Consider the following 11,161-nt stretch of genomic DNA (forward strand, 5'->3'; position numbering starts at 1 on the left):
TGAAATACCAAGACATTACAAATAAAAATAGTCTCTCTTTAATCTGTCAAAAAAACAAGCTTTTAGTACATAGCCACAACAGCAGGGGTACCGCTATATACGGATGATTTTATAGAATATGGCTATTATGTTACATAGTAACCAGATTTAGACAACAATGTCCTTATTTGATACAAGCGTACAAGTATGGATGTCAAGCAAGTGTAAGCATTAGCCACTCAAATCTTGTATTAGCTTGTAAAAGGCAAAGTTAGATTCAGCTTAAATATCTAAAAAATAAAGATGGCATGGATTTTTTTTTTCAGCCGATAAAATCCATACTTGATGGCTATCTATAAATTTGCATTCTGTTTTGATGTACATGCTAGCTGATGTGTGAAATCAAAGACTTGTTTTCAGAAAAACCCTACTGAAAATGCGATTACCTCTAATTTTGTTGTTTACCCTATAAAGTCTGTAAATGTTAGCTCGACGTTAGCACTTGGTTTTGATTTACAACGAGCTGCGGTTTGAAGCCGAAGAGCGGCGTTCGTTGTTTTGTTGTAAAGCTCTCTTTATTCAAACTGCTTGTGAGCATCTCTGCAAAGGGCAGCAAAGGGAAACAGTTATCTGAGCGGAAGGAAAGAAAAGCAGCGCCACGCGTCAGTCATCAGACCAACTGTTTCAGTGAACTGTCCTGATTGCGCCGCGGTCTATAATACGCTTCGGCAGCGCTTCGATCACTCAAGCAGGCAGATCTCCTGGACGTTTACCCAGGTTGCCCCACACCCCACACACGTTCCCTTTTCTCACTCTGCGTCTAGACTAAATATCTCCCACATGACACATTTAAGTCTTTATCTATCAACAGTCGCCATATCTTTGTGGGGCATGTGACAGCACAGAAAGGACAGCATTGTTTCCCAATCCCAGAACACCCCACCACCTCTCCCTCCCTTGCTCTGCCTTCCTTTAACCACCCACTCCTGAAAGCGACCACCTCTACGAGAGGGAAACCACTTACACGCACTCATCCCAAACACACGCCGCAGCTAATTCTGCACTCAGCCCATGTGACCAGCGCTGACGCCTCGCTCATTGCTGGGTATTATTTAGCGGCACTCAATAAGCCAGGTCTGAGTGCGGCTCCAGCCGAGCAGATCCTCGCACGTCGGGTGATTAAATTACACCCCCCCCCCCCCCCCCCCACACGTGTGAGCTGTGTGCAGTTGTGAGGTTTGCTTGAGATGTTACGCAATTTTCAGTCGCCAAGCATTTTCAGAAGATCTTAGAAATGATGTTGGCAATTAGCGGGAAAACGAAGACGAGGAGGGGAAAGCCTGCATGCTCAGTTTCAGGAGAGAACGCGTGCGTTTGGTGCTTGGAACTGAGGAGGGGAATGCACTTGGGGGCATCCGGAGAATCCGCCTGCATCACAGGAGGGTGTATGTGTGTACGGGTTTGTGTGTTGGAACCCCACCGCTTCCAAAAAGCCAAAGGGGCGTCTCCTTTCCCCTTTGGCTGACCCCCCCACCGGCAAAGGGTGGGAGTCAGATCGCCGTTTTGTTGTTTGCGTGCTTGTGAGAATATCTCGGTGTGTGCGTGTGTGGGCATTATCAGTGAAACTTCTGATAACAAAGACTCTGTCAACAAGCACTATTCTCTTTGTTTGAATCATTTTCCAAAATGTTTCTTTGCACGCAATACATATTTTCCTCTGTATTTTTTTTTTTGTCAGTTGCTTTGTGGTTTTTCAATCGATTTCAGTCACTTAAGCGGTTGGGTTTTGCGTGCATTTAGTGTGCGGGCACGACTGTGTGTGTGTGTGTGTGTGTGTGTGTGTGTGTGTGTGTGTGTGTGTGTGTGTGTGTGTGTGTGTGTGTGTGTGTGTTGTAGTGGAAATCTGGTGACGCTGGTGTGACATACTGTGACACTCCAGGACCTCAAGGAATCCCACCGTGTTTACTGTGGGATTGCCAGGCAACGCGGACCCATGCTGGAAAAAGCCCAGCTAGTAGAAGGAGGGTGTGTGTGTGTGTGTGTGTGTGTGGGGGGGGGGGGGGGGGGGGCATCTTGCATCACGAACATCGGGTTGCTTACCGTGTCCCTTCGTAGAAATGAAAAGTACTGGCTGGGAAACACATCAGAGCACTTTCATGTTGCTGCCTTCGAGAAAATGTCCAGCGCATCGAGCAGTCAATAACCCGTTTGTCTCAGCGCCGGCTTATGTTGAGCACCAAGCAGAAAGCGGTGTGTGTGTGTGTGTGTGTTTATGTGAACACGACTGTGAGACCTACTGATGCAGACTCAGAGGTCTTTTTCACAGACAGACAGCATTTGCTTTATGCAGGATTCCTGTATTTTAAATTTTTTTTAATGTAAAACATCCATACATTTCCAGACTGAAATTGATGTATTTTCCAGACAGTTTGTTTGATATTAGAATATGAAACACAAACATTCACAATTAATTTATGGCTGATATTTCTACAGTGAGCAGGCTTTACATATGGCAGGGGGAGGTGTGTGTGTGTTGGGGGGGAGTGGGGGGGGGCAGCACACAAGGAAGGAGGAAGGATGCAAAGACGGAAAAGTGGAAGGAAACTAGAAAGGAATCGAGGCAGGGCACAATTGTATAGCACTGTGCATTAAACTTTCACATTATATTCCAATAGCATATATTTATGTTTGTGGTTATAATGTGACAAAATGTGGTAAAGTTCAGGGGGTATGAATACTTTTGCAAGCCAAGGTATGGATTAGAGAAAATGAACAGTAAAATTGAACCTGTGCACCCATTGTTTGTTCTTAAATGCTTTGAAATTGTTTGACATCTGATCACCCCAACATTAAAAAAATAACAATTCAGGTAAATTATTTAAAGAACTAAATTACATCACGCCGACAACAAATAGACTTCCGAGGGTACGGTGTTAGTTTGTCGTCTTTAGTTAAGTTAGTGTCATGTTTGTTTTTTTACACACAAAATGCCACAAAAATGAACTACTAATGTACTGTGACGGCTCTTCAGAAGTCCCACAGACATGTTTTATGTTTTTTTTTTTACTGTCTGGGAAAAAGTTAAGTAATATATGAACCGATCTGGTCCACATTTTTTATATGAGAGCCATGCTGGTTTAAAATTTGACCTCTCAGCACGGAAAAAAAAAAGTTATTACAGAGAGTAGCACAAGTCAGGACCAGGATACTGATATTAATACCGCCATTTGGATTTTTTTTTTTCTTTTAGGAAGACTATGAGGTTACACCTGATGAGAACAGAAAAAGCAGGGCGGAGCAGATCATCAAAACCTTTCTTTCAAAACAAGTAAGTTTCCCTATCTGGTATTTTCATACCTCAGAACCCTTTGAAGTTAATGCTTTATTGCAAAAGCGAAACTCCTGACCTTTGACCGAGGTTAATATAACAGTCTTGAGAAAACAATGAACTTTGTCGCAGAGATAATCTCCAAAGATGTCATTATTTAATGTGTTAATCTACCAGAAACTATATACTGAAAATGCAGGAATGCATGTCATTCACGGTTTCCCCTTTTTCTTTAAGTGGACATACATTGGGAGGGGATGGATTTGCGTGTGTTTTTGTGCATACTTGTGACTGTGTGTGTTTACATGTGTTGACGTAGTCACCTCAGCGAGTAGACATAGCGGAGGCTTTTGCAGAGCAATGCAGAGAGAACCTAGAGCTCAGTCCTTGTAAGGAGATCTTCGGCGAGTGCCGCAAGTGAGTCGCCATTCGTTCACTCTCACCTGTTTCTCACATGACTAGATTTCTTTCTACAGTTTCACGTTTTTTTTTTATTTTAGGCCACGTCATGTAATCAGAGGAAAGAGTTTTGACTGTGACTTTTGCTTTTGTCTTTTGCACCAGGGCGGTCCATGAGCACCTGAGTGGAGCTCCATTTTCCGACTATCAGAACACCATGTATTTTGACCGCTTCCTTCAGTGGAAGATGCTTGAGAGGTTTGTTGAAGTTTTGTTTCATCGCCTTGTGGAAAATAAATCCAAATGCTGAATAAAATGAAATCAGATCAATGTTCATTTTTAAAGGCCATGCAGAAAGCCAACTGTAAAGGTTCTGCAACAGTAAGGCGACTCACTCAACTTCTGTGCAGAATTTGGCTTGCTCAAGGTTGTGCAAATGAAGCTGTTGCATTGTTTACTTTAAGTCATATTTTATTTACAGGTTGTTGTGTAGTTTTTATGTATTTTTACAAAATATTGTTCATCTTTAGGAGTAGAGGTATGGTGTGAAATGCCAAAACATATACTGTCTCCAGCACCCTCTACAATTTGTTGAAACACCTGGTGCAGATATGAAACAAATACCTTAGAATAAATAATAAAGTAAATGAATTAATTAAATTTGGCAGCAGTATAATTTTGCACTGAAAGTTTGAACAAAATCCAGCCTTTAGTTTAGTCAGCGGGAGAACATGTATTTGTGATGCTGTGGGGTAATTTCTCTTCCAAAGAGCCCGAGAACTTGGCATTAAAACGCTGGGACATTTTAAATAAAATCTGGAAGCCTTCATCTAATACAGGTTTTAAAAAGTATCAACAAAAAGGGTTTCAATGTATGTTGCGGATATGAATTTGTTCAAAACACATTTGTTAAAACTTCCCAGTTTTCTTTACAATCTTCAAACATTTCAAGGAGTTTATGAGGCTGTGAAATCTACTACGACTCCCAGGCTACGTGGAAGAGAAATGAGCCCAGAGCATCACTTCTCCACCACTATATTAATTACTCTCATTGCCCCCATAACAAGTTAAAGTGCACACATACAATGTTTAAAATGTTGCTAAATGTTTCAGCGTGAGCTTCTGCTTCTGCAATACAAGATGGATGTGTTTGAAAGCCGTTGATATGTCTTTATCTGGGACGCTAATAATCTGAAGGGGGCTCTTTGTTCACATTTGTTAAGTGATGTTTTTAATGATATTATAGAAAGCAAACCTATTAATGCCGAAAAACAAGTGAAATATCTCCTCCGCCACATTTGTCATGTGGTTGATTCTGAGGAAAACCTGTATTTGTTAGATTCTTATTAATCTAAAACCGATTTAATCCTGCGTGTTTTAGACGTGTCGCTGCTCCGCCACACCTGAATCAAATCATGGCATGATCGCCAGGAGCCATTAAGGGCTGCGGCCACTGAGCTATATAATACACTGGAGTGCTGATTTTGCCGAAAAACTGAAGTCACTGGCCGCCATCTTGCTACTCCCTACTCTCACAGAATTCCATAGGATTTGGTTGCAACAACAAGCAGTTTTCTGGCTGTGTGAAAACGTTTCATAGGTAATTCTACACTCAGTGGATGTACTAACACTATCAACTACTAGGAAATTAGGTGCTGAAATATTTTACATGTTATTCATATTAAATATATATATATGTATATATAAGTATGTGTATATGTATATATATGTATACACATATGTAAATATATGTTTTTGTATATTGTTAGTTATATATTTATAAATGTTAAATATATATATTTAAATGAATAAAATGCTAACATATTTCAGCACATGACTTTCTCATTACTTGATAGTACATAACATAAAACTATAAAGTCTTAAGTCTTAAGCCTCCCCTGAACATGAGAAAATCCTCGTTATTCGATGCTGTAGCGCACATATTCCCTAGTCACTGGGGGGAAATAGGGAGTACCAATATGGCGGCTGGTGGCTTCAAAGCGACTCGTTCAAACAGCGGGTGATTAGCACTCCAGTGTATAATATAGCTCAGTGGCTGCGGCGGCCCTGTTAATCACCCATTTATTTGAGCCACCTGTGTGGAGGCAGGGACACACCTAAAACATGCGGGGCAGGGGTTCCCGAGGACCAGGATTGAAAACCCCTGTTGTAAATGATATCACAGGTTTGCTTTATTAAATACAGCGGAGAGTTTCCTTTAAATGCGTTTCATTTTTTATGTAGCTTTTGAAACCATATTTTGTGTATGAAGCATCATTCTTCATAAATATCCCCTAGATTACATAAGTGGAGCCCCCATCCTATATGTGTCAATGATTCTTTACGTTAGGACGCGATTTCAATTCAAGACAGTCTCTCATTATCCAGCAAAGAAGATATTTTATGCAAAACAATTAGCGAGGTCAGTTTGAAGTATAGGCAGCAGGCTTTCAAGGCAGCATTGATTGTATCTGTGTCTGGAAAGTGAAATTGCACTCAAGAAGCCCCACCCCTCTGTACAGGAAACCGAGGCAGGATGGTATTGAGTTCTGCAGATAATATCTCTGTCTTGATCGATACCACATAACCATCTATTAATGGATTTCGCTGTATCTGTGTTCTATCAGGCAACCAATCACTAAAGACACATTCAGACAGTACCGGGTGCTGGGAAAGGGTGGATTTGGAGAGGTAAGAGAAGCGGTTGGGTTCTAGATCCACACCAGTGGTCCCTCAACCCTGGTCCTCAGGGACCCCTGTCCAGCATGTTTTCGACATGTCACCTGACTCACCTGCATGCCATCAAGTCCCGCAGAAGCCTCTCACTCATCCACTCGCTTAATCCAGGTGTGTGGGAGCAAGGAGACGGCAAAAACATGCAGGACAGGGTTCTCTGAGGGCCAGGGTGGGGAACCACTGACCTAAACTATTTGGACCTTCCTGTAACACGCTGGCTATATTTTTGTCCTTCTACCCAGGTGTGTGCGTGCCAGGTCAGAGCAACAGGAAAGATGTACGCCTGCAAGAAGCTGGAGAAGAAGAGGATCAAGAAGAGGAAAGGAGAGTCCATGGCTCTGAACGAGAAGCAGATTTTGGAGAAAGTCAACAGTCGGTTTGTTGTGAGTAAAACTTGCTGAGTGTGCAATTTTGGCGCATCTGTTCTAGCACAGTTTCATGAAACACATTGTTTCATGTCCTTAGGTGAGTTTGGCATACGCGTATGAGACCAAAGACGCCCTGTGTCTGGTGCTGACCATCATGAACGGGGGCGACCTGAAGTTTCACATCTACAACATGGGCACGCCAGGCTTCGACAAAGACAGGGTCCAGTTTTACGCCGCTCAGATCTGCTGCGGGCTCGAGCATTTGCACAGGGAATCCATCGTCTACAGGTAGCCCTGGCATCGAGTGTGCCATCGAGCAACACCATTCCTCCAGTCTTTGTGTGAAAATTGACGATGGATGATTTTTTTTTTTTTCACGAAATTATTTCTTATTTTTAGGGATTTGAAACCAGAAAACATCTTATTAGATGATAATGGTAAGTTTTCTAATCAGATTTCTGATTATAATATATAAGGCGATTTAAAATTATAAATACCCTGAACTTATATAGTGTGTACTTACACTAACTATGGGCAAAAATGTCATATTGCTTTGGGGCTTTTAGGGATGTGCTGCACAGAAAACCTCTGTTCATTTTAAAAACAAGAATTAGGTGCACAAGTTTGAATTTACTGTGGCTTGTCTCTGATCTACGCAGATCCAACTTACAAGCTCAAATATAGACGTACTGCCCTATAAAAGTTTGTGAAATGTCCCTCAGCAAGTGGCAGAGCAACCACCTACCGTCAAAAAGATATAATTCTAGATAAATATTTGACCAGATCTCAACAGAACTGATATGGTTTATTCATAATTCCCACATTTTCATTAAGGTTAAGATCAGGAACGTTCCAGAAGTTTAAAATACTGGCTTGTTGTAATCAGGGGCAAAACCAGTTCTGATGTGTGTTCGGGATGCTGTTGGAAAATTCAACTGTGTCCCAGTTTCAGCAATTCAGCTGTTGGTTTACATTTAAGTTCAGTAATTCAGAGCTAGTCCTCCGCTTTCTTATTTTATAAACTTTTTGCAAGGCACTGGTACTATGTGTGATATCTGAGCCTGTATGTACAATTTTAATCAGGTGTAGATTAGAGACAGTCCTGAATTAATTTAATCCTGTAGATTAAATCTTTGTTTTTAAAATTCAATAAAGTTTTTTGCCATAAAAACTCATCCCACCCTCGGAAAAGAACGACTGAATAGCATAATTTAAAGCCCCAAACTAATATGACTATCCTGCTACAATTGATGGATGAAAATTTTTCACCAGAGCTGTAAGAAAGTTTTTATTTTCATTCAAACATGCTAATTCCTCATTATGAATTGTACTGTTGTTAGAATTAGCTTGTATTTCTTGGTTTTAGTAACGAATAAAGGTATGGGGCTCCTGTCCACATAACCGGCTGATGTACCTGCTATTTTGCCTCAGGACACATTCGGATTTCTGACCTGGGGCTGGCCATCAAAGTGCCTGAAGGAGAATTCATCAGAGGCAGGGTGGGGACAGTAGGCTACATGGGTAAGAAATAACTTTGCGAAAGACACACTGCTAAAATAAACTGTTCCGATTTAACCAGTCAAATCTCTGTGTGACTAGCTAAAATAGGTTAATTATATTCTCACAATTTTTTTGTAGGCCTATACTTGCTCAGATAGATTAGGTAGGATCTAATTTGTTATTAAGTTCATTTTGTTAGAAAAAAACTAAATTAAAATGGTTTGTGATTTGGCATAAACTATTACTTAGATAGTAATAAACTTTTGTAAAATCCATTCTACCAAGGTTGAATATGACGTTTCCATGACAACCACAGCTAAGTTGTGCTGTTCCTTGGCAACGAGTTCTCATGCTAACCAGTTTGACTTAAACATTCGGCAAAATACGGCTAAATGATGTAAAATGACCTGGCATAGAAACTTTCTCAACCACAATTACGGTCAAATCATCACTGAGCATTAGATTTAAAAACCAGCATGCTTGATTAGCATTTAACTGATATTTTGGCTAATATTTAAAACCACAGTGCAAAATCCTTTTCTTATGGTGCATTGGAACAAGTTATTCGACCATGCCAAGCTGTTTTTTTTTTAATTTTATTTTCTCTCCTTCCCTCCAGCTCCAGAGGTGATCAACAATGAAAAATATGCCATGAGTCCCGACTGGTGGGGGCTGGGCTGCCTCGTTTACGAGATGACGGCGGGAAGATCGCCCTTCCGTGCACGGAAAGAGCGAGTGAAGCGAGAGGAAGTGGAGAGAAGGGTGCAGGAGGAAGAGGAGGAGTACAACGACAAGTTTACAGAGGACGCAAAGGCAATCTGCAGAATGGTGAGGCTGGGTGGAAAGCTGTGTGTGCAGGGATATAAATAAATGATAAATAACCCGACTAACTCATCTCTTCACTTCTGCCATGCCAGCTGCTCACCAAAGACCCCAAGCAGAGGCTGGGGTGTAACGCAGATGGAGGAGCGGGCATCAAGGCCCACTCGTTCTTCAAAAGCATCAATTTCAAGAGGATGGAGGCCGGAATAGTAGCCCCTCCCTTTATGCCTGATGTGAGTGCTGTGCGCAGAAACGATCGATGATAAATGCTCTATTCAAATGTACTTGCGTGCTAATTTTCCTCTGAACCCTATTTGCCTCCGCCGGTCATTGCCCTCTCCCAGCCTCGGGCCGTGTACTGTAAGGATGTTTTGGACATTGAGCAATTCTCCACTGTCAAGGGAGTAAATTTGGACCAAACTGACAACGACTTCTACTCCAAATTTGCTACAGGCAGTGTTGCCATCCCATGGCAGAACGAGGCAAGCGAGACATCTCCAATGAATTTTGAGATCAGTAAATGGTGCCACTCCTCATGTTTTGACTTCTTCTACTGCCTCCTTTTTTAGATGATAGAAACGGAGTGTTTCAGAGATCTGAATGTGTTTGGGCCTCAAGGGACGAGGCCTCCGGATCTGGACTGGAATCAGCCGCCGGAGCCACCCAGACGTAGCCTGCTGGACAGGATCTTCAGGAGGCATGTAAGCGGATGCGAGCACGCGTCTGCCGGAGGACCCAGACGGGCACGGTCAAATTAACCCACGCGCCCCTTTCTGTCTCTCTCCCCTGTTCTCCACAGCACCCAGATGTGTCCATCTCCAACAGCCGTGTGCAGTCTTCCAGTGTAAACTCTGTGGACTCCATGTCCAACTCTGCCCCCTAGCGGCACAGTGACAGTGTGGGAGCTACTTAACCCGCAGACGCACTCACAAGAAGGGAAGGAGCTCGGGAGGGCTTTCCTGTTGCTGATTAGTCCGCAGCTGAAGGCCTGAGCAGCAGCTGGAGACAGCCTGTCTGAAAGCCTAAATGGTCAGCCCATGGGCAGGGTTAGGGAGGGGAGGGCACAGGGGGGTGGGGGTGGGGGTGGGGGGGGGGGGGGGTGTAGTGACCAGGCCCTGAGATCCTGGGCATTAGTAGTAGGACACTCGATGTTGTGGAGATGTTTGGAAATATTCAGACAAACCTTACTTTCCCTCAGGATTGTTGGACTACAGAACAGAGCCACTGTTGTTCTTGAACCAGAAAAGGAAAGAAAACAAGCTGATATTCAGGGGATTCACTGTATAATAAAGACAACCACAGGGAATAATGTTCGGGTGGGGGTGGGGGGGGGGGGACTTGGTGAACTTTGTTTTTCAAAGACAAAAAAAAAAAGGTTATTTTCTTTTTTTTTTCCCCCCCCTGTCATTTCAGTCTTGTAATTTCTGGCCTGTATCTTGTACCTATATCTCTCTCATCTCTCTGCTTCCCCCTTACGTGTCTCCATCTGCACAACTCTTAACTTATTCTTTCTCCATACTTCACCTTCCAGACCTCAGATCACTCCTAAACATTCAGAACACGTCACCTCAAGCAACCTCAACACACGATGTACATTGCCTTCGCGTACACTCAGGCCAAAGATTGCAGTTCTAGTTTTGTGATACTGTCGTCATGTTGAATTGTTGGGTTTTTTTTGAAGGTTTTTAGCTGTCGTGTAGAGCTACAGAAGGATCAGAATGCGTGATCCCTTTTATAGACTTTTCTTTCGATATGAGCCTGCAGACATATCATACAGCTTGGAGCACACACACACACACATACACGCATACAGCTGCAGTGCCTTCCAAAACTATCCATGCCTCTTGAACTTCTTCCCATTTTTTTTTTTCACGTTACAACCGCAAGCTTCTGTGGGTTCATCCGGGAGTATGTACTGTGGTTTTCAGCTTGATTTGTAACTAAATCTAAAAAGTGTGGCATGCATTTGTATTCAGTCCTCTAGTAAATATTTTATTGAACCACCTTTTGCTGCTATTGCAGTTGTAAT

At 42.5% G+C, this 11,161-nt stretch overlaps 1 protein-coding gene across 2 annotated transcripts in view; it reads left to right on the top strand.

Annotated features, from left to right (window-relative positions):
• Positions 1-10,184, top strand: part of grk5l (G protein-coupled receptor kinase 5 like) — a 37,966-nt gene extending 27,782 nt beyond the window's left edge. Inside the window, exons 4-16 of one of the 2 annotated variants that reach the window (XM_012854765.3) lie at positions 3,230-3,307; positions 3,627-3,724; positions 3,872-3,964; positions 6,334-6,397; positions 6,685-6,825; positions 6,908-7,098; positions 7,210-7,247; positions 8,242-8,331; positions 8,930-9,138; positions 9,228-9,365; positions 9,477-9,614; positions 9,702-9,833; positions 9,932-10,184. In XM_012854765.3, coding sequence (XP_012710219.1) covers positions 3,230-3,307; positions 3,627-3,724; positions 3,872-3,964; positions 6,334-6,397; positions 6,685-6,825; positions 6,908-7,098; positions 7,210-7,247; positions 8,242-8,331; positions 8,930-9,138; positions 9,228-9,365; positions 9,477-9,614; positions 9,702-9,833; positions 9,932-10,015 — 1,494 coding nt within the window. In that variant the 3' untranslated portion in view covers positions 10,016-10,184. The remainder of the gene's footprint in view (positions 1-3,229; positions 3,308-3,626; positions 3,725-3,871; positions 3,965-6,333; positions 6,398-6,684; positions 6,826-6,907; positions 7,099-7,209; positions 7,248-8,241; positions 8,332-8,929; positions 9,139-9,227; positions 9,366-9,476; positions 9,615-9,701; positions 9,834-9,931) is intronic. The other variant, XM_012854766.3, reaches the window with a different exon arrangement.
• The last annotated feature ends 977 nt before the right edge of the window (positions 10,185-11,161 follow it).

This window comes from Fundulus heteroclitus, chromosome 12 (genome assembly GCF_011125445.2).
Source record: "Fundulus heteroclitus isolate FHET01 chromosome 12, MU-UCD_Fhet_4.1, whole genome shotgun sequence".
Classification (NCBI taxonomy): Eukaryota; Metazoa; Chordata; class Actinopteri; order Cyprinodontiformes; family Fundulidae; genus Fundulus; species Fundulus heteroclitus.